General features: G+C 57.3%; 1 protein-coding gene across 6 annotated transcripts in view; it reads right to left on the reverse strand.

The window, feature by feature from the left end:
- Positions 1-10,896: 10,896 nt before the first annotated feature.
- Positions 10,897-23,349, reverse strand: part of FAM53A (family with sequence similarity 53 member A) — a 24,147-nt gene continuing 11,694 nt past the window's right edge. For 3 of the 6 annotated variants that reach the window (XM_059379211.1, XM_059379197.1, XM_059379204.1), the window contains exons 3-6: positions 22,944-22,998; positions 20,585-21,192; positions 15,943-16,044; positions 10,897-11,564 (exon numbers count right to left, since the gene is read on the reverse strand). In XM_059379211.1, coding sequence (XP_059235194.1) covers positions 11,253-11,564; positions 15,943-16,044; positions 20,585-21,192; positions 22,944-22,998 — 1,077 coding nt within the window. In that variant the 3' untranslated portion in view covers positions 10,897-11,252. Of the gene's footprint in view, positions 11,565-15,928; positions 16,045-20,584; positions 21,193-22,943; positions 22,999-23,349 lie in introns of all 6 variants that reach the window. The other 3 variants (XM_059379219.1, XM_059379239.1, XM_059379230.1) reach the window with 3 other exon arrangements.

Here is a 23,349-nt window from a genome sequence, read left to right on the forward strand (position 1 = left end):
GAACCCACGAGGCTCCCCCCCAACCATGGAGTGATCCCTGGAAGAGTCCAGCTCCACTATGAGCTATGTGGCCTCAGGCAAGTCACCCCAACTTTCTGGGCTCAGGGTCCCCTCCATAAATTCTACACAACCACATAGGACGACACTCACAACCCACCTGGAACGACACACTCACCTGGGTCTACACCCACAGCCACAGCTCACCCCCACCCAGAGCTGGTGCACTCAACAATCCCCTTGGAAGGCTGGGCTTCACTGGGGGCGGTGGGGAGGGCTGTCTCTTCCCCATCTATGTCCCCCTAGATGCCAAACACTCCTCGGGGACAGCACTGTAGTCCCTTCTTGGACTAGCACTGGCTAGGATGTAGAAGGAGCCACCAGAGGGCCTGGGGTAGTGGGGCTGGCGGGACTGACCAAGATCCCCACTGCCACCTTTCCTGGGGCCCCAGAGGGTCTGCACCCCCAGCCTCTGGGCTCCAGCACCCCCCCACCTCCCACCCCCAGCAGACTGAGGGAGCAGGCCCAGCCAGGGGTGATCTTTGCTGCCACCCAGCGGCTTCCAGGGGCAGCACGGCTGGGGCTGCAGGCCACCGCAGGGCCACCCAGCCACAGGGTGGGAGACAACGGAGGCCTCCAGGGACCAGCCTGCGGGGGGACAGAGCACTGGACCTCGATAGTCGCCCCTGGCTGGACTGTGCACCTCGGGCCATGCCCAAGGGCAACTGGGGACGGTGGGGGCTGGGGGTCAGCCAGTTCTGGGCAGAACAGGACAGCACCCTCCCGGGACTGCCTGGGGCCATGCTGGCTCCACCAGGTCCAGCAAGAGAAAGGGAGCCTCCCGCCATCCCAGGTGTCTACCATCCAGCTCCTGCAGGGGGGGTTTTGGCCGGCCCTGGAGCACAGGAAACCCCAAGAGTCCCCGGAGAGCCTCCAGCACCACACAGGCGCCACCGTGACGGCGTGCCCTTGGCACTGTTAGCTGGCAAACCCTGACATAGCAGTAGGCTCTCAGGCCCCAAGCCTCAGCTAGTACAGGCCCAGCCATGACGCCACAGTGGCTCCGGTCCTGAACATGCAGCCTCAGGGACGCGCGTCTGGGGAAGCAGTTGGGCCTGTTGGCAACAGAGGCTGGGCGCCTAAAGGGCACAGTGCGGACTGCAGGGTTGGTAAAGGGCAGAACCACTACTTCCATTTCCTGGGTCAGATGGTCTCTGTCGCGAGCCCCAGACAGGCATGTCCCACAGAGGTCTCCATCTTCAACACTAGTGGGCTGGGTTTGGCCCCTGGGCCACAGCCCCCCACCTGGAGCATGTGTGCACACCGCAGGAACGAGCTTTAGGAACACACACCGCGGGCCAAGCTCGGGCCAGAACCGGCACTGGCACCAGGCCGCTGCCCCGAGGCTCCCCATCTCCGCTGACTCTCCAGACCCAGGGGGCCACGCTCAAGAATCCCTTCCTGTAAAGTGTCCAGAACACGCAAATCCACACCGACCTCGCTGTCGGGGCACACTGAGGGGGGCCGGTGTGACCGCCAAGGGCAGGGGGACACGGGGGTGCCTGCAGGCCAGGCAAGCGCACTACAGGCCACCTTCAAACAGCCACAGCTGCTCTTACTGTGAGAGCAGCACCTCAGAGGTTAGAAGAAGACAACGAGTTTGGAAGTACCCATCTCCAGTGAAAGATCGCATCACTTTAAAACCACGATAATGGGGGTGCCTGGGTGGCTCAGCGGGTTAAAGCCTCTGTCTTCAGCTCAGGTCGTGATTCCAGGGTCCTGGGATTGAGCCCCACATCGGACTCTCTCTCTCTGCCTGCCTTGCTGCCTACTTGTGATCTCTGTCAAATAAATAAAATCTTTCAAAAAAAGAAAAATTTAAAATAAAATAAAATAAAATCACAATAATGTAACAGACAGGATGGCTTGTGTCCCGAGGCTGCCACATCCACCCTGGCCCGCTGTCCTCAGCCCGCTGACCAGTGGTGCCCATGTGCCCGCAGCATGAGCCTCCCTGCATGGCCACACCCCTGCGGCCCACGGCAAGTGTGGCCATCATCCCTGACCACAGGTGACACCTGATGCCCAAGCCTTCGAGTTCACCCCAGGCACCAGCGACATGACTACATCCTCTGCAGGTCAGGGACAGGGCCATGGGGTCTCACCTGCCACTTAGCATCGTGGCTTTCTGCTCCCTGAGTGTGCGACGAGGCAGTTGGGGAGCTCCTCCAGCAGGGGTCCCACCTGCAGGGACTGGGGAGCTGACCAGGCTTGGGCCCGGGATGAACTACCCCACGGAGGGATACACGTGAAGCTGGAGCTCAGAGGGCAAAAGCGGCTGCGGCAGAAGCTACCTGAACTGACACAAGAAGGTCGTTTTTACATATGTCGGGGCCAACTTGCTGGAAACCAAAAATAAAGAGAAAATCTCAAAAGATTCCAGGAAAAACAAAACAAAACAGGACAGGTTACAGACAGGGAAAACAGCGAAACCACTCTGATTTCTCGTGGAAAGCCAGCCAAGCCAGGAGGCAATGGATGGTTTCTTCAAAGGACAGGAAGGAAGAGACAAGCCAGAATCCTAGATCTGGGAGAACGAGCCTTCAAAAATTAGGGGAAAAGGAATGTATTTTCAGGTATGTGAAGGCTGAGACAGCATTCCTGATTACAACAAATGGTAAAGAAAAATTTTCAGGGGCACCTGGCTGGCTCAGTTGGTGGAGCATGAGACTTATGGTCTCAGAGTCGTTAAGTATGAGCCCCATACTGGGTGTAGAGAAGACTTAAAAACATCTTTAAGAAAGGAAAAAAAGGAAAAATTTCCAGGCTGAAGACAAATGATGCCTGAAGGAAACTCAGAGCCACTGGCAGGAAGGAAGGGCTGGCAAATAAGGGGCCAAAAGATAGGTGGGGCATCTACACCACGAGGCCGAGGAGAATGTGAGCCGAAGTACAGCTACAGACACACAGCGTCAGCATGTACTTATGAAAGCTCGATGCAGGAGAGACGTGTAATAATTCTAAACTCAAGCGCAAGCACGAACCGCCAAGAGAGACAGACAAATCAGCCCCCAGAGCCTACCAGGCATGAGGACTCGATGCGTCCGGTAGACAGAACATTCTGTAAGGGTGTAGATCTGCATGGTAAATCCAGACCTAACAGACACATGCGCAATGCTGCACACATTTCCAGAATATACTTTCTTTTTGAGCACAAGTGGAATATCTATAAAAATTGGTCACGTTAGGACATAAAGTCTCAATAAATTTCTTACTATAACACAGGTGTTCAGTATAAACAGTAAAAAAACTCCACAGACCCCCACGTCACAGCCTGCAGGACGGCTGCTCTCGGAGGAGCAAACACCAACAAGCCGTGGCGAGGATGTGGGCAGACAGGAGCCCCGTGCACTGTGGGCTGCGGCCGCCATGGAAAACAGTATGGAGGATCCAGGATGAGTCCATGGTCCAGCTGTTCCATATCTGGACATGTTCCCTGGAGAACGGAGAGCAGGTCTCAATGAGATGCTGGCACCCCCACGATCATGGCAGTGTTAGGCCCCACAGCTGAGACAGGGAGGCACCTGAGTGTCCACGGGCAGATGGATGGATGGATGGACAGTAGATGGATGGATGGATAAATGATGGACATATGGAAGGATGGATGGGTGGATGGATAGAGAGATAGAAGGATGGCTGGATGGATGGATGGACAGACAGATGGACAGTAGATGGATGGATGGATTATGGACATATGGAAGGATGGATAGAGAGACAAATGGATGGACAGATGGGTGGATGGACAGATGGGTGGATGGATAGAGAGATAGAAGGACGGATGGGTGGGAGCGCCTGGGCGGCTCAGTGGGTTAGTCTCTGCCTTTGGCTCAGGTTATGATCCCAGAGTCCTGGGATCGAGCCCCACATCGGGATCTGCTCAGCAGGGAGCCTGCTTCCCTCTCTCTCTCTCTGCCTGCTTCTCTGCCTACTTGTGATCTCTGTCAAATAAATGAATAAAATCTTTTTTTAAATCTTTTTTAAAATCTTTTAAAAAAAAAGGATGGATGGATGGATGGAAGGATGGAGAGATGGACAGATGGAAGACAGACAGTTGGACAGATAAAAGGATAGAAGGACAGATGGATAAACAAAACAGACACACAACCCACACAATAGAACATTCTCCAGCCTTAAACAAGAGGGACATTGACACCTGCCCCAACCGGGATAGACCCTGAGGACACTTGTGCTCAGTGCCATGAGCAACCACAAAGGGACAACACTATGTGACCCCACTTGTGTGAGTCCCCAGAGGAGTCAGATGATAGAGATAGTGTGGATGGTGGATGTCAGGCTGGGGGACGGGAAGAGATGGGGAGCTCGTATTTCTTGGGGGCAGTTTGGGAAGAGGAAAAAGTTCTGGAGGTGGGGGAGGCTGTTCACAACATTGTGAACATCCTGATGCAGCTGAATTGCTCACTTAAAAAGGTCACAGCGGTAAATTTCATATTGTGTGTATGTTGCTACAATGTAAACATTGGAGGTAGGGTCTTTAAAGCAGTGGTTCAGGTAAAATGAGGACACTGGGGTGGGCGCTAATCCAATCTGACTGCTGTCCTTTTAAGAAAAGATTACACACACACACAGAAAGATGACCACCTAAGGACACCGGAGAGGATGGCTGTCTCCACAGCACAGGGAGAGGCCTCAGAGGGAACCCATCTACCCATACCTGGATCTCAGACCCCCCAGCCCCCAGGGCTCTGAGAGAACCCATGTCCCCTGTGGCCATGGCCATTGTTTCAGCAGTCCTAGAAAACTCATATACAGACTGAAGAGGAACTATCATATGATCATCTCAAGAGATGGATAAAAATAATAAAGTTAGGGACGCCTGGGTGGCTCAGTTGGTTAAGCAGCTGCCTTCGGCTCAGGTCATGATCCCAGCGTCCTGGGATCGAGTCCCACATCGGGCTCCTTGCTCTGCAGGGAGCCTGCTTCTCCCTCTGACTCTGCCTTCCACTCTGTCTGCCTGTGCTCGCTCTCGCTTGCTCTCTGACAAATAAATAAATAAAATCTTTAAAAAAAAAAAACGATATATTTAATAATAATAATAAAGTTAGCATCTACTCACAATTTCGTGTAATTAGCAAACTAGGAATTAAATGGAACTTTCTTATGAAAACTGCCTGGGGCCTCTCCAGCACTCCTCGCACCTGTTCTGGCCACTCCTCAAGGTGGGAGGGACGATGTGAGCCCCGGACGGGCCTGCGGGTGCCAGGCCTTTCAGATGCCACAGGGCCCTATCCGCAGCGGACCTGGCCATCCGGCCCCGAGCTTGCTGTATGGGGTCAGCCGTGTCTGTAGTGAGCACAGCAAAGATCCCAGCTCCACCATGAGGATGCCGGCCTGCCAGACCACCGTGCGCGGCCCAGACCACACTGGAGACCCAGGAGCGAGGGCAAAACTGGAGTGAGGACAAGGGCCTGCGGTCCACCCATGAACACCCTTGACCGGGGAGCAGCAGCCTGGTCGGGAACCACAGAACACGCTACAGGCTACATGCACACGCGCGTGTGTGCGGTCACAAGGGCAGAGCAGCAGGCCGGGCGTGTGTGCACGTGCCTGGGTGTGCCTCACTACAACCCAAACCATCAGAAGGTCTGCAGCCCTCGCTACCTAAACCAATGCCACCAGCCCAAAAATTAATCCAAGGAGCTAAGAAAGAAGCAGGAGGAGCTGGGAATTCAGAAGCACTCCCCTAAATAACTCCCAGGTCAGAGAGTAAGTAGAAGTCGCTGGGGTGGGATTTACAGCCGTCCAGGAGAGAGAGGCCACACACCCGTGGAGCTGGCTTCGGGAGGGCCTGGTGGAGAATTCACAACCCTAAATGCTTTTACTACTGAGCAAGCAAGACTGATAATAAACACCGTAAACATTCGACATGAGGAGGGAAAACAGAACAATAAAGTAAATCCACGGGAGCAGGAGGGGTAAAGATAAAGGCGAATTAATGAATTGGAAACAAGAAAAATGGAAGAACTCATCAGTAAATCTAAGAGCCGGTCCTCAAAATAAAGAAACAAAATAAAGCAACCTACAGCCACAGAGTGGGAGAAGTGGGGCCTCGAGGGCCACGCACAGGGAGGGGGAGGGGGGCAGAGGCGCAGAGTGACAAGCCAACACATCAGATCTCGATGAAATGGACCATTTTCTAGGGCAATATAAATTAACAAAAGTAACTTAACAAGGCTTAAATAAACCATATCCACAGCTGCAGACAATTAGAAAAAGCATGTGACTGGACGTTGGGGGATTGGGTCAGGCTTCCTGACATGACGCCAGGGCTGAAATCAAGAGGACTTGGCCCCTGCTGGGGTCCAAGGTCACAGGCACAGGGAGAGGGAGTGAGGAGCTTGGCTCCACGGGCTGACACCCCTGTGAGTGGACCAGGGCCTCCTCCCCCACTGTCTGGAGGGTGGGGATCAAGGCTGCAGGAGCCAGACCCTGCTTGCCCATGACCTTGAACTTGGGGCACAGTGGGAGTGCCCTGAACTTCTTCACACACAAGGGAGGCTGTGCAGGCGGCAGGAGAGCAAGTGGGAAGGGTGCCCTCAGGGCCCACTACCTAGGCGGGCCCAGCTGAGGCTCCCCAGGGCCCTGTGGGCTCCATTCCTGGTGCCCCAGTCCCCTCCAGCCACCTAGAAGGGCCGGCAGGGGAGCAGGGAGAGGAGGCTCTCAGAGGCCCACCCCGGGGCTTCTCCACCATTGTGGCCACAGTGGTCAGTGGTCAGCCATCAGCAGCCCCACCACCCGCATCCCTGCCCGTGTCCAATTCCATGTCAGGGTCACACTTGCATATTTCTCGAGACTGGCCTTAAAAGTCAGCCTGTGCTGGTGCTTTTCCACACAGGAAGGTGTTGAAGCACAGCTTCTCATCACACAGCATGGCCCGGACCAGCCCTGGCGTCCCTCTCTTCTCCACTCACCTGTTGATGCCCTTCTTCTAGGAACATGTCCATTCCTTCCACGTCACTCATACCAGCCCCATTCTCCTCATGGCCTGAGCAGCTCCTCCACCTACCGAGGACTACCTATCTGGCCCCCAGCCCTTCCTGGTGCAGCTCCCCGCATCCGGTCTGGCAAAGCAGTCTCCTCAAGCTGCCTTCTCATCGCCTGCTCTCAGGATCGCACTCCCGCTTTTCCCTTTGGCTTTTCTCTTTCATTCCCCACAACTGGGGGTCAGCAGATGACAGTGCAGGGATGAAACCAGGGAGTGGGGTAAGGACAGACACCACCTGCGCTCCTCAAAATCCAAAATACTTACTTCCTTCAAGGACATTTGCTGACCTCTGCCTCGTTCTTCAGTTGGAAGCTAGGCTGGCTCACTTCCCACTCTTATTTTTTCTAATATAATCATGTAGGCTTTAGATGTTCTTCCTTCTACAACCTAAGATATATTTAACAAGTTTTGGTATGTGTACCATTTTCAGGATCATTCAGTTCTAAGTATTGTCTAACCCGTACGTTGATTCCTTCTTTGGTCAATGAGTTATATAAAGTGCATTTTTAAATTTCCCAAACACACAAGGTTTTGTTTGCTTTTTGTTGTTGGGGCAAGAAAACACAGTCTGTGTGATACCGGTGCCTGGAACTACACAGATATTTTTTTTCTGGCCTCCCCAGGGCCGAGTCCCGGCAGCACCCACCTCCTTGCTAGAGGCTCCGCTGACGGGCTGGGGCTCACCCACTGGGTGATCAAATCCTGTATGTCCATACTGTTTCCTCTGGGGTCCCCTTAATTGCTACAAGGGGATGAATAAAACCCTCCAGCTAGGTCAGATTTGTGGATTTCTGCTTGGAATTTTGTCAGGTTTTGTTGTAGCATATAACTTCTGGAAATAGTTTGTAGGTTTCCCTTCGGCTCATGGGCTGTCTTTGTCCACCTTCAGATAGTGCATTAGGCAGGGCATCTGGACCCTTGTTCCCCCCAAGTCCCTGGCCACCCTGGAGCCCCGAGGCTGCTCCCCTCCCAGAGCTGTGCGTGCGGTGGAACCGACTTCCTGACAGTGCTGGTCCTTTGCCTCCCCAGGTCCGTGCCAACACCCATTCCTCATCTCTCCAGGCCCATGCCAGCACCCATCCCTCCTCCCCAGGCCCACACCAGCACCTGTCCCTTGCCTCCCCAGGCCTGTATTGGCGCCCAGCAGTCATTTAGCAACATCTGCCAAACAAGCAAGACGGGGGCCCCGAGACCTGGTTCTCTGATGTTTCCACAGAGGGGTCTGCATTTGTGTCCCTGGCCAGGTGTCAGGAGGCCATTGGGACCAGCATGGGATGTAGGGTCCTCTGGGGGGGGTCCTCTTCCACCCAGAGGTCAGACAGGCAAGGGGTCACAACCCATGCCTTCACAGAAGGTGAAAGCATCATCTCTCCCGCTGGGTAGAAAGGCAAGTGCTGCAGACACCGCCCCCGGCCACCACTGCCCTCTGTCACCTGGCTCCAGCCAGCAGGGAGGCAGAAGGTCTGCAGGTTCTGGGCACTGGCACTCAGGCAGAGGTGGCCAGGGAAAACCCAGAACAAGGGATGAGAGCGCTGCCCCCATTGGCCCCAGCACTGCCCATCATGGCCAAGGCTCCTGGCCATGCCTCCTCCCTCAGAGCCCCCTGAGATGCCTGGTGGGCAGGTGCATAGTTGGCCAGGACCACGGCCATGAGGGCCCCGTGCACAGGCCAGCAGACAGGTGGCTGAGGCTGTGGACAGGGGGCTCAGGGCCCACCCATCCCCAATGGCTGCCTTCCCTGGCCTGGTTTCTGGAGGTCGCTCAGCAGGGACATACTGAGGCCAATGGGAGGGGGCAGGCACTGGCCCCAAGAGTGAGGCCAACCCTCAAGGTTGGGGGGGGGGTCTCTGGGGGAGTGTGGAGGGTGATGGATGAGGCCTTGGACAGAGGGTACAGGGAGCCTGGGCTGTGAGGGCAAGTGGAGGGGGGCTGCTGTCCAGCTTCTCAGCCAAGAGGCCCCATCTCCCATCTTCCAGCCTTAGCACCCTATTAGAAGCCAACACCCCCTGCCCTAGGAGGCCTGGAGTCGGGGAGGGCCCAGGAGAGGGAACAGGGTTCAGGGGAAGAGCAGGAGCCCCGGGGTGGGGGCAACCCCAGATGAGGGGCTGCTTCCAGGGGGAATGAGCTGGGGAGCCCCTCCAAGCCAGCCCACCTCCCCACAGGAGGGGACACTGGGCTGATCCAGAGTTGTACTCTGGGAGGGTCAGCATCAGGGATAGCAAGCTTTCTCCATAGCGCAGGGGATGAATGGCCCTGCCATGTCCACACTCATGCCACTGCAGGACCTTACCTGATCCAGCCCTCCCCTGCCCACTCAATCCCAACTGCCCCTCCACAGAGTTAGACACTGACAAGCGGTTGGCACGCTCCCAGCCTGCTAGATGTGAGGAGCCCTCCACCCCCGCCCTGCCTGTCCCAAAAGTCCCCAGTTTGGGGGCCACCTGGACCTGCTCCCACCCACAGTCCATACCTTCTGTCTCTGATGCTCTCTTGTCCTTTCCCAGCCCAGGACCCCCAGCCAGCAGCAGCCAAGGACTCATCTGGGAGGCCCCTCTAGCAGCCCAGTACCCTTCCATGCTGTCCCCGGAGGCCCCCTCCCATCTCCCCCCACCCATTGCTCCCCATATCCCTGTGGCCAGGCTCTGCCAGCACAGGGACCCTGCCCCACCAGATCCATGGGTCAACCCTGGAGCAAAGTTCTGAGTGGGGACTGCTGGCTCTAAGCAGGTAAGTACACAGAGCCCATCTCCAGAAACTCAACCCAAACACAACCTCCCAGGGTAGAATCTGGCAGCTGTGCTGGGAATCCAGTGCAGTGAACCTGAGACCAAGTCACATGCCCACCAAGGGCCTGCCTACGGGTCCCGGGGGCTCTCTGGGCCCCTCCCCCTCCTGCCTGGCGAGGTGCTGGCTCTAGGGATGCCAATGACACCCGTGGGCACCAGCATGACCCCAAAAGTTACTTGGCATTGCAGGTGTCCTGCTGGCTCTGATCCCACTCCAGACCACACGTGGCCAAAGGTCTGCCAGCCCCAGAGACCACTGAGGACCAAGGGTGACTCGTTGTCCCAGGGCAGGGGGGACAGCTCTGCCACATCTGCATCATCTCTCTCCTCTTTGGGTTAAACCTGGATACCTCCCAACAGCTCCCATCCCCATCCCGTGCAGGCAACACCCCAGAGGAGCCCAGGTGCTAGTGTTTTCTAAACTCCCCCATGGTTGAGAGCCACTAACTGGACAAGTGGACTGTTCTAGAACAAAACACGGGCAGCTTTCTGCACCCAGAGCACAACTGCTGAGACTCAGAGTGCCTGCTCCCTCAGGAGGCCCTCCAGGGAGCAAACAGGATGAACTGAGCACTCCCAGAGTCTCAGGGACCCTCAGACTGCAACCCAGGGTGGGAGGAAAAGAGTTCTTCCACAGTCATTGGAGAAGCCATAATGGCCACTTCCAACTTCCGCGAATGCACGTGTCAGCCCCGGTACGGTGGGACATATCCACGCAGCCAGGTCAGTGGGCCAAAGGTCCCCCCATCCTGCAGAAAATGGGCTGGCGGGCAGGCCCCAGAAAGCTCAGCGTCCTGCAGACCGGCACCTTCCATCTACATCTGCACCAGGGATGGTGGCCGCTGTGAATGTTCTTTGGCGTGAATAAATCAAGAAAATGTCTCCAAAGGTTATCAGTGTTTTCTTTCACTACCACAAACCATACCCTCCTACTCAAACCTCCTGAGGTCAGTGTCTTGGGCAGAAATCCCCCATTTCATTAAATGAAATTCCTGTGCTGTGTGAGACCCACAGGCTCGAGGCCCGACGGCTTTCAGCCAGAAACAAACGTGGGGAAGCAAACTCCTTTTATTGAAATCAGACTACCGTCCAAGCTCTGAAGAGCCGGCAGGAATCTGGCCGTGGTGGGCCAGGCAGCACCCACGGCCCCCCGTGCCCTGCATGGCAGGGGTTTCAGAAAAGGGACACCCGCCCACTCTACCATCAGCCCGCAGCTCCGATTTCATAGAACGCCCTTCCAAAAACTCATTCAAAATAGAGCAGCTTTCTCCGGAACTGTAATAGCCATAAAAATCCAAAATACTTCTTTAGGAAAGACTAGATAAAAATTAAACCTATTGTTCAAAGTTCTGCGTAGCCCAGCTCCTGTCCGTTGCCAGCCCAGACCCCCGCCCGCCCACCTGGGGTCAGTTGCTCTCAATCTGCCCCAGGTCCAGCTCACCGCGGCCAGGAGGAAAGGCGCCCTCCTCCCCCGCGCTATCCCCATCACTGGGGTCCCCGCCGCTGCCGCCCTCACCCTCAGCGGCCACGGGCTCCCAAGAGGCCCAAGGGCCAGGGCCAGTGCAGTGGGGGCTGGGGTGCACGCTCCATGGGCTGGAGCCAGGCGTGACGACACCCATGAGGCCATGTGGGTCATACGGGGCCAGCTTCCCCTGGCTGTCATCCTCCTCTTCATCTTCATAATCAAGGGAGCAAAGGCTTTTTGAATTTTTTAAAGTCTGCAACAGAAAAGATACAGGCTTAAAAGCATTTCCACAGGGTTACACAGGAGGCAGTGTCCCAGTGACCCAGGAACAGATCCCCCCATTCACATAAAGCATCTTGGGTTCCCTGCATGTCACCCACACACCACATTCAAGCCTGCCCAGAGTGACAGGCCTCAAGCGCTGACCCAGGAAGCTGCACCACTGAGACCCACTCCCCAGATGGGCCGGCACTGCCTCGAATCTCCAACCAAATCTTCCCCATGCTGTTAGAGATGGAGGCACCCAGAGCCATCCTGTCCAACATCAGCACTCTCCCCCAGCTGCAAATAGAGCCCTGCCACTCAAGTGGCACACCCCCCCCACACACCTCAGCTACTCCACAAGGGCCCTAAGATCCAGCAGGCCACCCAGCCCTGCTAAGGGTTTCTGACCCAGGAACTGGGAGCATGTACTGGCCTCCTCCCCTTCACACCTAGCCACGGCCCACCTCCAGACCACACACAACAGCAGCCCCCTTGGTCCAGTCAGGCCCCCGTCTCCCCAACACCACCACCACTCCCTGGCCTCGCCCCGAACTCCCAGCCCTGCAGAACCTGTATGGGGTCTACCGTGTGCCAACCCCTAGGCTGGAGAAGCCTCCCATCTGCCCAGCTGTAACCTCAGCGACTCTGGAGTCAGGCTCCCCTCTGGGCCGCCCCCACACAGGGGTCAGCACGTGGTTCAGGGTCCCTGAAGGTCACCTGCAGGACACAGAGGGGGGTGGGTCCTGGGGACACAGCTGTTCCCGCACTCTCACCGGGGCCCTGGCACCTACTTCTGGGAGCCCAGAGCATAAGCCGAAACAATGCCACGCAGCCAAGTCCCAAACCTTCCAGAGCCGGGACCTGCCTCCTAACAGACCATTTCCTTGGCTAGAAAATTTCCTAGAAACAGTCCCACCATGAATTCAAGTAAATAAACACTTGCCCCTTAGGAGAGTAGAAATCCTCTTTGAAATCAGCACTTTTAAGGAAACTATTTGGGGGTTCCTGGGTGGCCCAGTGGATTAAAGCCTCTGCCTTCAGCTCAGGTCATGATCTCAGGGTCCTGAGATCAAGCCCCGCATTGGGCTCTCTGCTCAGCGGCGAGCCTGCATCCTCCTCTCTCCCCCTCTGCCTGCCTCTCTGTCTGTCAAATAAATAAATAAAATCTTTAAGAAAAAAAAGGAAACTATTTGGCTCTAGGAAACAGTCAGACTTTCCTTGTTGTTCTATAATATTTAAGCCACAGAAAAGTAAAATTCTAACGATTCAATCCTTAAAGATGCAACTGTTCATACACTCTGCTCACAGAACAAGGGCTCATGAAATAACTTCTTTATTCAAATTGAGGTGGATGTGACCATGAGGGTCACTCCTTGAGGACACAGCCTGTCTCTGCAGCCTGGCTGGGCCCTTGCCTGGCCCCCAACCCCATGGCACACACACGAGCCAGCAGTGGCTGGACATTGGCGGGAGGACCGCTGCAGAGAGGTCCTCTGTTGCTGCGCTGGGAGCCCACCCACAGGTGGCAGCTGGAAAGCGGCAGGCTCTGTGCATGACCACTCAGGCTGCCTGGAAGACGTAGCGGCCGCTGATGAAGCCACACACGCAGAGCTATGACCCATATTCGGCATCAGCCGCGTGCCCGGGGTGTACCCCCACATAACTTAACTGGGGACGACGGGAAGCCAGGCTATAAGGCCCCCTCGGGGTGGCTGGGGCCACATGTGACCCTCTGCCTGGACAGTCCCGCCACTGCTATCGTCACTCTAGTTTCAGGTCACCCACGGAAGCAGATGAACATAAACTATGTTTTTTCCAAAGTCAAAGGTCAAGACTTTAATAATAAATGAGGGATTCTCTATTTGAAAGGGTCCCCCAGTTTGTGTGCCATCTGCAGGGATGCTGCAGCCCCAGAGCCAGGCCCTGACCTCCTGGGGGTACGAGCCGGCGCCCAGTGCCTCCACCACCCCAAGCCAACGTCCCAGCACCCGCTAAGCAGTGAGACTCTGAAGAGGAACAGAGAGGCGCCCGTAAGCCATCCCAAGTTCCCTTCAAGGACTTTCCGGGAAACAGCCAGCCCCATGGGCACCCACTGAGGTGTCAAGCCATCTCCAAACCACAGTATGCAGACCTGCACTCCTGGACGGCACAGCCTCAGCCACGGGTGGGAGCTCCTCGCACCTCTGCTCAGCCAGACCAGACCCTGTCCATGAGCCCCACAGAGCCCCAGCCATCCTGAAGGCCAGGGCTGAAGAAGAGCCCCAGTTGGGGGGGCCCAGCTGCCTGCAGGCACCCGGAGCCCAGCACCCATGAGCACTGGTCCAACCAGGGCTCCGGCTGTGGAGAGAGATACAGACGCCCAGCAACAAGACGCCCCACGTGGACCCACGTGGCAAACCCGAGTGCCGGCCTCGGCCAGCTGAGGGAGGAGGCTGGCCTGGCTCAAGCCACCGAGGCCTGCAGGGCTTTGAAGGTCCACATCACACATGGGGTATACACCAGCAGGTGTATGTGTGTGCGGGGTGCTGAGTGTGTCTGAGTGTGTTGGATGAGAGGGCTGGAATGAGGAAGCTGGCTGGGAAGCAATGGGATCCCTCAATCCTGCCCCCATTTACGGGCCAGCACAGGGGTGAGGACAGTCCAGGACACCAAGGACTGGTGGGTCTCAGCCTGGGGGAGGGACAACATGGGCAAACAGATGCCCGGCGGACATCTACACCCTGAGCACAGAGCCCGGTCCCCTCAGCTCCCAGCCTGCCCTGGTGGGGACCAGATGTGTTCTCCATGGAACCTGACCCCACAGCAAACTCAGAGAGATGGGGACATGGGCGCTCCCAGCATGTGGGAGACTCAGGTCACCCCCAAAACCTCAGGCCAGAGGGCCACACCCACAAGACAGAGACTGTGGTCCAAAACCCAACTGACATGAAGTGTCACAGAACATCCATGGCCTCTAACAGGGAAGACAAGTGAGGCTGGAAACCAGAGAGGACAGTATGGAGGAGCAGGCAGTACAAGGGTGAGAAACAGCCCCAAACCCAAGTCCACTGCCAGCATCCCCGGAGACAGGGCTCTAGCCCTGAAGCGGGACAAGCAGGGAACCCATGGCCTGCAGGAGCCCCGACGTCTGGACAGCTGGGGTCCTGGAGGCTGCAGGCACCAAGGCAGGGAGGGCCGGTGAATGTGCACGCCGACCCAATCCTCCACCCCACAATCCAGGAAACTAACTGATGCAGCCCCACACATGGCACCGTCCATAAAACAGACACACCAGGTCTGTCACCCAGAAGCCCCAGAGTGCGAAGGGCAGAGAGGAAGTCCAAGCCGCACCACCTGCCTCACAGCAGCACTGGCCCAGAAGGCAGCCAGCAGTGCCCCCTGAGCCCAAAGGAACTGCTCCACGGAGAGTAGGACAGAAATACTTTTGGATTCACTCAGTCTCCCAAACCTCCCCCACTGGCAGGCTCCACCCAAGAAGCTGCTTCCCCAAATAACACCACAGCAAGGAAAGGTGTCCACATGTGTGGAGAGGGCCAGTGCAGAGCTGGACGACACACACACCTGGACACCTCCCACCCACACCACCAACAGAGCACGAACTGGGCTGCCTGGGGCCTCTGGGGATGTTCCCGTCACCACTCAAAGATCTGTGCTGAGCCCACAGGAGAAGCCTGCAGTGGCCTGATGGGCACCCACTCCCACAACCTTCCCCCCACCTCATGCCCAGGAGCTGCACACTCCCAGTGCCCCAGCCATTGGGCCTGTGTGTCCCACACTGTGCCTGACCTGGCACCCATGCCTGACCCTAGCGTCTGCTTTGGACCCTGGTGCCCACACCTGACCCCACCATTGACATCTGACCCTTGAGCCCACAGCCCACACCTGACACATGACCCTGGCGCCCACACCTGACCCCGGCACCCACACCTAACTCCAGTACCCACACCTGACACCTAACCCCGGCGCCCACCTCTGACCCCAGCACTGACTGTAAAGTCGGGACCAGAGTGTGACCCTGGGCCTGCTGTCACCACAAGGGTAACAACATCCCTCTGCCCATAGAGCGGTGCAGTGCTCATAGCCTCGCCTCCCACCTAACTGTAATTAACAAAATAACCTGCTAACGGAGCAAGGAAAGGAGAAAAGTTAAAGGACAGCAGATGTGACACCCCGATACTAATGCGTAAATGAAAGGATCAAGTTTTCAAACTGAGACTCGCACATGGGGCAGGAACAGCCCCTAAGCAGATGGAAGACAAGCCCCACACTGCAGGCGTCCCGACACAGCCCGGCCTGCCCACCCCAAATGCCAGTGGGTGGCAGAGGAAGGACCCCCTGCCCCCGTGCACTCACATGCGCCGACACACCTCGCTGGCTGTGCCTCGTGGAGAGTGGTGACAGTTGCAGACCCGCACATTCTCCAGCGCCCCTTCTGCTGCGAGCCCCCAGGGAGTGCCGCAGTAAGCCTGCTGGAGCAGACAAGATGTGACCCCAGCCACAGGATGGCAACTGAGTCCCTGACTCTTGGGCCGTGGATGCCACGGTCTGTTCAATAAGTTCCAGGTCTCCAGTAACCACAACAGCCTGAAGAACCAGGGGTCACTCCGCCTGCAGGACCCACTCACCCACGTGTCCCTGGGCAGCCCCCCACCAGCCACCCCTACACTGCCTGATCCGGAGGATGGGGTGTCCCTCCTCCGCCCTGCAGGGGCTCTGGTCTCTGCCCACCCTTGTCTAGGCGGGCATGGAAAGTTCGTGAACACCCCCGCGTGTTCAAACCCAGGCCACCCACTGCTTGCCAGCTGTTTTCTCTTTCACAGCTGTCTCGTTCAACAACCTATCCAGGGACTTTAAGACGAGATGCCATGAGTCACCACCCAGCTGTCCACTTAGGCCACGAGTTGGTTCCCTTGTCCTCATGAGGGGACCCTCACGAAGTCACAGCTAGAGTCCCTGCCAAAACCCCTAAAGTACTAGGTATAACAAAAATAAAGACAGGAACCAACATCATAGATGACAAAGTAACAGAAAGCCACAGGTGACCAATAAGCTACGGCACGTGCCACACATGCCACGTGCCACAGACTGGCACATGGCTCCAGGCAGCAGAAGTGTGTGCATTCTTCCATCTGCCCCACCCTGACTACACCTGCCCTCCTCGGGGGCTGAGTCTGCCATGGAGGCCACGCTGACCCAGAGGCAGGGAGCCACACGTCCGAATTACAGGCTGGAGCAGTTCTGCAATCACGCCATAGATGGCTCAGAATGTCCTACACATCAAAAAGGCTTCTGAAAACCCTGAAAACACACAATTTCATAAAAACAAAAACAAAAACAAACAAAAAAAAAACAGCACCTGTTCCTATACTCGGTTGGAATCATGACTATCTGCACATTTTCTATAATGATGTTTTAATTTCAACTTTGAAACCTAACTTTGCCGGTAAAAATTAAAAACTCTTTATGTTTTCCTGTGGAAACGGTCGCTTATCCAGAACAAGGATTAGCCAGTGTCCCCTCCTCGCTGACCAAAGCCAAGCCTCAGGCCCTGCTGGGCCCAGAGGAGGGTGGCCCAGAGCCAAGCCTCAGGGGCTGCTGGGTGATCCTGCCATGTGGCCACTGTAGGGGGCAGTGCAGTGGGCTGCTCAGTGTCGGCCTGCAGTCAAAGGTCCCACGTTCTTACCCGCCCCCAACCCTTCCGCCCCCCGGCTTCAAGCGCACAAAAGTGGCCTGCTGATGTCAGGAGCATCAGACCATGGCACACACACACAGGAAGGATGTGAGAGCCACCGAGAAGCTCCCGTCCCTGCTCATAGCCGCACCTTCATGTGGACAACAGACGTGTCCGAAGGCGGGCCCCGGGGACAGCCATCCAAACCCTGCCATGTCCTGCCTCAGTTTCCCCCATGGCGCTTTGCCCAGGCCGGTTCTGAGAAGCCTTGTGTACCTGCAAAACCTCAAGAGAAGGGAACATTCAGGGTCTCCAGCCACGAACCTGACAGGAAGTGCCCACTTCCCACAACTGGCAACATGCTTCTTAGAGGGGACCCCTGCCCCCAGCAGCAAAGCACATCAGGGTGCACAAGATGTCAGGGCACACATGCAGCCCCCGGCAACGCTTGGGGCCTCTGCACCCCCAGCAGCAGCTAGAGGCCGGCGGCCTATGCCCACCTCCCATGCACGCCCCCCACAACCCAGCAGCCCCTGTCCGCCCCACATGCACCTCACAGAGCCTGGCGGCCCCTGTCCACCCATCTGTGCCCCCAGACCCCAGCAGCCCCTGCCTGCCCTGCACTTGCACCCCCAGAGCCTGGCGGCCCCCACCTGCTCCCACACATAACCCCAGCCACCCCCAGAACCTGGCGGCCCCCTACCCACCTTCACGCAAGCCCCCAGTAGCCCACCCCCAGCCACCTACACACTTCCTGTCCTCCAGTGCTCAAGGGTCACATTCACACTTCCAAAAGTGTTTTTAAGTTTTCTGCTCCCTTCTGTTATATGTTGACCACAAATGAGTGTCCATCCCACTTGTAAGAGACATCTAGGTGAACACTGCACCCGAGAGAAACCCATAGGTCTCGTCCAAAACATCACCAAACCTGGCCACTTAGCCCTTAACAGCTCAGCTGCTGCTTCCACCTCTTTGTCCGGTTAAGACAACTGACCTTCCCAGATTCCTGCTGACACAGCAAGAGGTATGGGTTTAGCCTTTGGCCATTCCTGGTTCCTACCACCTAAACCCTTAGAACTTCCTGAGTGATGGGGTGAGCGGTGTCTTTTGTGATTCGTAACGAGCCCCATTCAACTACACTGGGTTTACACTAACATAACCCCTGGGGACTCCTAGCCAGCTTTGGGATGGGGCAGTGGACAGAATGACCACGGGAGGCTTAGTGGGTTGGACTTCAAGTCCCCCACCCCCACCCCCAGGGACAGAGAGGGGATAGAGAGGTGGTCCATCTCAGAGGCCAGCGATCTCAAAAGTCGCATCTGGGCAGTGGAGCCTCCATAAAACACCCCCGCACAGGGGATGGGGGGAAACGGGAGGGCTCCCAGGTTGGGGAGCACGTATGGGGACTGGGCGGGTGGGAGCTCTGCACCTCCTGACCCTCACCTCTTTGAGGGTGAGTCTCTTTGGTCTGGATGATCTTGAGCTGTGTCCTTCATGATAAATGGGTCATGAGTTAGTTCGGGTGCTTCCCGCAGTTCTGCGAGCTTGAGCAGGAGGTCGTGGGAACCCTGATTTGTAGACAGTGGGTGGGAGGTACAGGAGGCATCTGAAGGAGGGGTGGTCTTGTGAGGCTGAGCCCTCAGCCTGCAAGGTCTGCACTGATGGCAGCCAGTGTCAGAGGGGCACCAACTGTCAGACCCCTGTCAGCATCTGCAGACCAGAGACCTATGGGCGGGAGGCTGCATGCCTGGCACAGAGGCAGTGTAAGTGGAAACACGGGCTGACAGCGTGCCCTGACCATGAACAGCACACTGAGAGACCATAACCAGGGGCGGCCAGGAGCTGGGGAGGGATGGGGCTGCAGGAGGACCGAGGGCTGGGCTCAGAGCTGGCCTCCATCCCCCAGGTCACCATGGGACATGTCCATCAGCTACCACAACAGCTCACGACGCCTCTATCTGTTTACGTTTAATTATTCAAAACATCAGAAATAAAAAAGCTACCAATGCACCAAACATTTTAAAAGCCCTAAAAGATACAATGAGCAACTTTGTGCCCCAAATGGACACCTTAAATGCAATGCCACTTCCCAGAAACACATCAATTCAGGAAGCCCCAGCAGACTGCCCCAGAGACATGGCATATGCGGGTCCGCTCACCTCCACACACACCCCAGGCCCAGATGGCGTCCCAGTGAGCCCCCAGCAAACAGCATGTGATGGCTGGGAAGTGGCTCATCTGGCGCGTTGAGCCGGCGGGAGACACAGCCCCGCGGAGCGAGAGCAAATGGGGGACAGAACAGAGCCGCCCCGCTGAGCATGAAGCCGTATGGACTCCTTGAGGGCTGCTACACAGGTAAAGCAAGGCAACAGGATGGTGAGGCTGGGGACTCGGGCAGAGGGGCTCTCCAAACCAGGGGCCAACACAGGGGCCCTCGAGGATGCGGGGGGCAGGGGACACCCAGCAATCTACCAAAAATGACAAAAAATATTTTAGAAAGACAAGCAGGGCAACTGGGGCTCATTGGTTGAGCGTCTGACTCTCAGTTTTGGATCAAGTCAGGATCTCAGGGTGTGAGATTGAGCCCTGAGTCAGGCTCTGAGCTCAGCAGGGGCATCTGCTGGAGAATCTCTCTTCTTTTCCCTCTGTGCCCCCCACACCCGCCCTCATACCCCTCATGTGCTCATGCTATCTTGCTTGCTCTCTAAAAAGGACAGACAAGCAGGCTTCACATCTCCTGGGCTTTGTTTCCTTGGGGCTGCTGGATTTAGCTCCCCACCTGATGCTGTACCCTGCCCTCCTGCTTCTAGCCGCCCTGCCCCCCTGCCTGCTGAACCCCACTTAGGTCTGCCCCGTCCTGCCCCCCAGCTCACCGCTCTGCTCCGCGGCTCCCCACACCGAAAGGTGGTCATGGCCATCCCGCTCCAGGGAGGGCAGGGGCCCCGAGAGCCATGGGGACACGTGAGGCCAGGATCCTGACACAGCTACACGCACAAGCACACACACAAGCACACACACACGTACACACACATGCACACACGCACGCACAAGCACACACATGCACACAGGGTGAGGCCAGGATCCTGACACAGCTACACGCACAAGCACACACACACGTACACACACATGCACAGACGCACACACAAGCACACACATGCACACAGGTTGAGCACAGGCAGGTAGACGGCATGGCCACAGGAGCTGATGCAGGGGACACAGCAGCCTCAGGCCCTACCAGGCCCAGAGCGCGTCCCCAGGCCGCTGGGCTCCCGCAGAGGGGTGGAGACTACAGGACCAGTGCCACCGGCCAAGCACACAGGAAACAAGATGAGCCTCACCCGGGTCATTTTCAGAAAGTCCAAGGACGGGCGCGGCCAGCGAGTGCGCTCCTCTCGCCGGCGCCGCCATCTCCTCCCGACAAGCACACATGGCTGTGAGCGACACCGGAGCAGGCCCAGCTGCCGACCCAGCTCGGGTGTGGAAGAGCGGCTGCTGCTGGTGGACGCCAGGGCTGTGCCCAGTCCCGCCAGGTGCTCCTGGGACAGGGACAGGCGGCGCCACCAGGGGGGGCACGGGCCGCTCTCACAGCCGTTTGTGTGGCCGCTGCTGGCCCAGGGCAGCTGGGGTGCGGGGGGCAAGGTGGGGCCAGGCCCCAGGCTTTCCTGCGGGGTGGCGCTCCCGCCGCTGTGGCACCGCCTCTTGGACACCGGCGTCCAGACCTTGGAGCCTCCAGGGCGCCAGGGGGAGCGGCAGCGGGCCAGCCCATCTGGCTCTGACAGCGAGCGGCAGTGGCGCTTGGTTGGTGGGGCCAAAGGGGGCCCTGTGCTCTCCCTGAGGTCTGTGGTGCTCACGGCTCCCAGGCCTGCATCGGGGCCCCGTGTGCCCGTGACCGTCTGACTCCCGACGGGCTGTCTGCCACCTAAGACCTTCCAGGGGCACCTGTCTTCTGAGGAAACACAAAAGAGAAGAGATGGGTGAGCAGGGGACCAGGCACGGTCTATGCCAGGCCTTGAGGCCCCAGCCCAGTTCGGGACGTGGCGAGACATGAAGCCTCATGCCATGTGGACGCCAGGGGACATGGCATCTTGGGCCCAGACCCACCTGCATTCCCCAGGCAGCTCAGCCCAGGAGCCGGCCTCACTTTTCCAAGGAAGACACCTGTCAATGAGGCCAGCTAGTCATTCCCTGAAAATGACTAGAGCACGCTTTTGTCCTTTCATTTCATGGAAAGACTTGCCCCGTGTCACCTTCCCTTTCTGCAGCAACATCTTCCTCCTGTGTGCAACCTCACCTGCAAGATCCACCAGGCCACTGCTTCCTGGCAGCTCGGGCCCCTCCCCTCCTCTCCGGGAGGCAGCTCTCAGCTTCCAGGACCTCAAGGCATGGCCACAGCACACAGCAGCAGGGACCACGCACGGCGCCAGAGACCCCCACGCCTAGCCTCCACATGCTCACGTCCCACAGCTACCAGCCTCCCACAAGACACGAGTGTCCACGGTCTGCGCTCCACACCTGGCAGACCCACAAGTGAGCACCCACCATGCGAGCACAGGGGCTCCCTCCGCCCACCCGCCCCCAATGCCCCAGGAGGAGCCCACCCACCCCAGCCCTTCTTCAGACTCTCCTTCACACACCCTGAGGGCCCAGAGCCCAGATGCACCCACCAGGGCAGCAGTCGCAAGCTTTGCATCTCCCTGAGCCCCACTGGGGGCAGAGTCAGGTGAGTGGTCTCCTGGGACTCCTCATGCGGAGGCAAGGTTCACCACAACACCCTGACTCCCACTGACCTGACCAATAGTCAGTTCGGCAGCCCCCACTACTGCGGCCACTCACAGTCACTACCAGCTAGGGACCTGGACATGGAGGCAGTGGGGCCCAAGAGAGTAGGCCAGGACCCTTGCAGGGAAAAGCAGGGGCCAAAGCCCTGGAGTGACCCTTGGCAGCAAAGAGGCAAGGTCAGACCCCCGGGAATGCCTGTTGAGGACTGGCCCCATGTGCAGGATGGACTCCCACTGAGGACACGGAGCCAAGGGCCTGGTGCTGGGCTCACACTCCTACCTCTACCAGATCACAAAAGAATTTGGTAAATAACCTTCACTTCAGTAGTCTAGAGAGCCACATAACACAGCGCCCTTGCTGGTGGCCTCTGAGTGCCACCCAGCACCCATGATGAGCAGGGCCGGCCGAGGGAGGACAGGCACTCAAGTCAGAGCCCAGCTAACAGGCTTTGCAACAGCCTGCAGCCCAGAGCCGAGGTTAGTGAGAGAAGAGGGCAACAGGCTCTGCACACACTCACTTACACAGTCACATGGGGTGGATTTTAGATGGTCGGGGGGCGCATGCACTTGCAGGGGGCTGAGCCCCAACGCACACTGATGGCCCAGCATGGGCCACATGGGAGATGCACACGCCCTCTGAGGTGTACCCGATCCCGCCCTATTCTCCCTTCAGTGGCCACAGGGCCCCAGAGGGCGGGCCTCTCCAGGAGGGCCTGGCCTGGCAGAGGGAGAGACCCGGCTGCGCCCTGACCTACAGCCCAGCGGGGAGAGGCCTGCTGCTGGTGACCTCCGGCTTTTGCTGCGGAAGTCAGCACCACACCCCAGCTCCACGTCTCATGCCCCCTGTGTAGGCCCTCTACGTCCCCCTCCCGTGGCCACAGAAGCCCAGGAAGACGGGTCTGGGCTTTGGAACACTTACCATCGCTCTCAAAAGGGAACAAATGACCACAGTTGCTTAGTGCCCCAGCAGAACGCTGAAAATAACAAGAAAAACCAGTATGAACACCGTGGACACAGACACTGAGTACACAGCAACACCAAGTCAAAGCTAATGTGATGATCTCATCTTGGAAACCCCTTCTATCTTTCCCCAACACTCTTTTGGGCAATGAAAAAGAAAAGCAGGGGTGCCTGGGTGGGTTGGGCCTCGGCCTTTGGATCAGGTCATGATCTCAGGGTCCTGAGATCAAGCCCCGCATCAGGCTCTCTGCTCAGCGGGGAGTCTTCCTCCCCCTCCCTCTGCCTGCCTCTCTGCCTACTTGTGATTTCTCTGTCAAATAAATAAATAAAATCTTTAAAAAAAAAAGAAAGAAAGAAAGAAAAAA

The sequence above is a fragment of the Mustela nigripes genome, chromosome 1 (assembly GCF_022355385.1).
Source record: "Mustela nigripes isolate SB6536 chromosome 1, MUSNIG.SB6536, whole genome shotgun sequence".
Lineage (NCBI taxonomy): Eukaryota > Metazoa > Chordata > Mammalia > Carnivora > Mustelidae > Mustela > Mustela nigripes.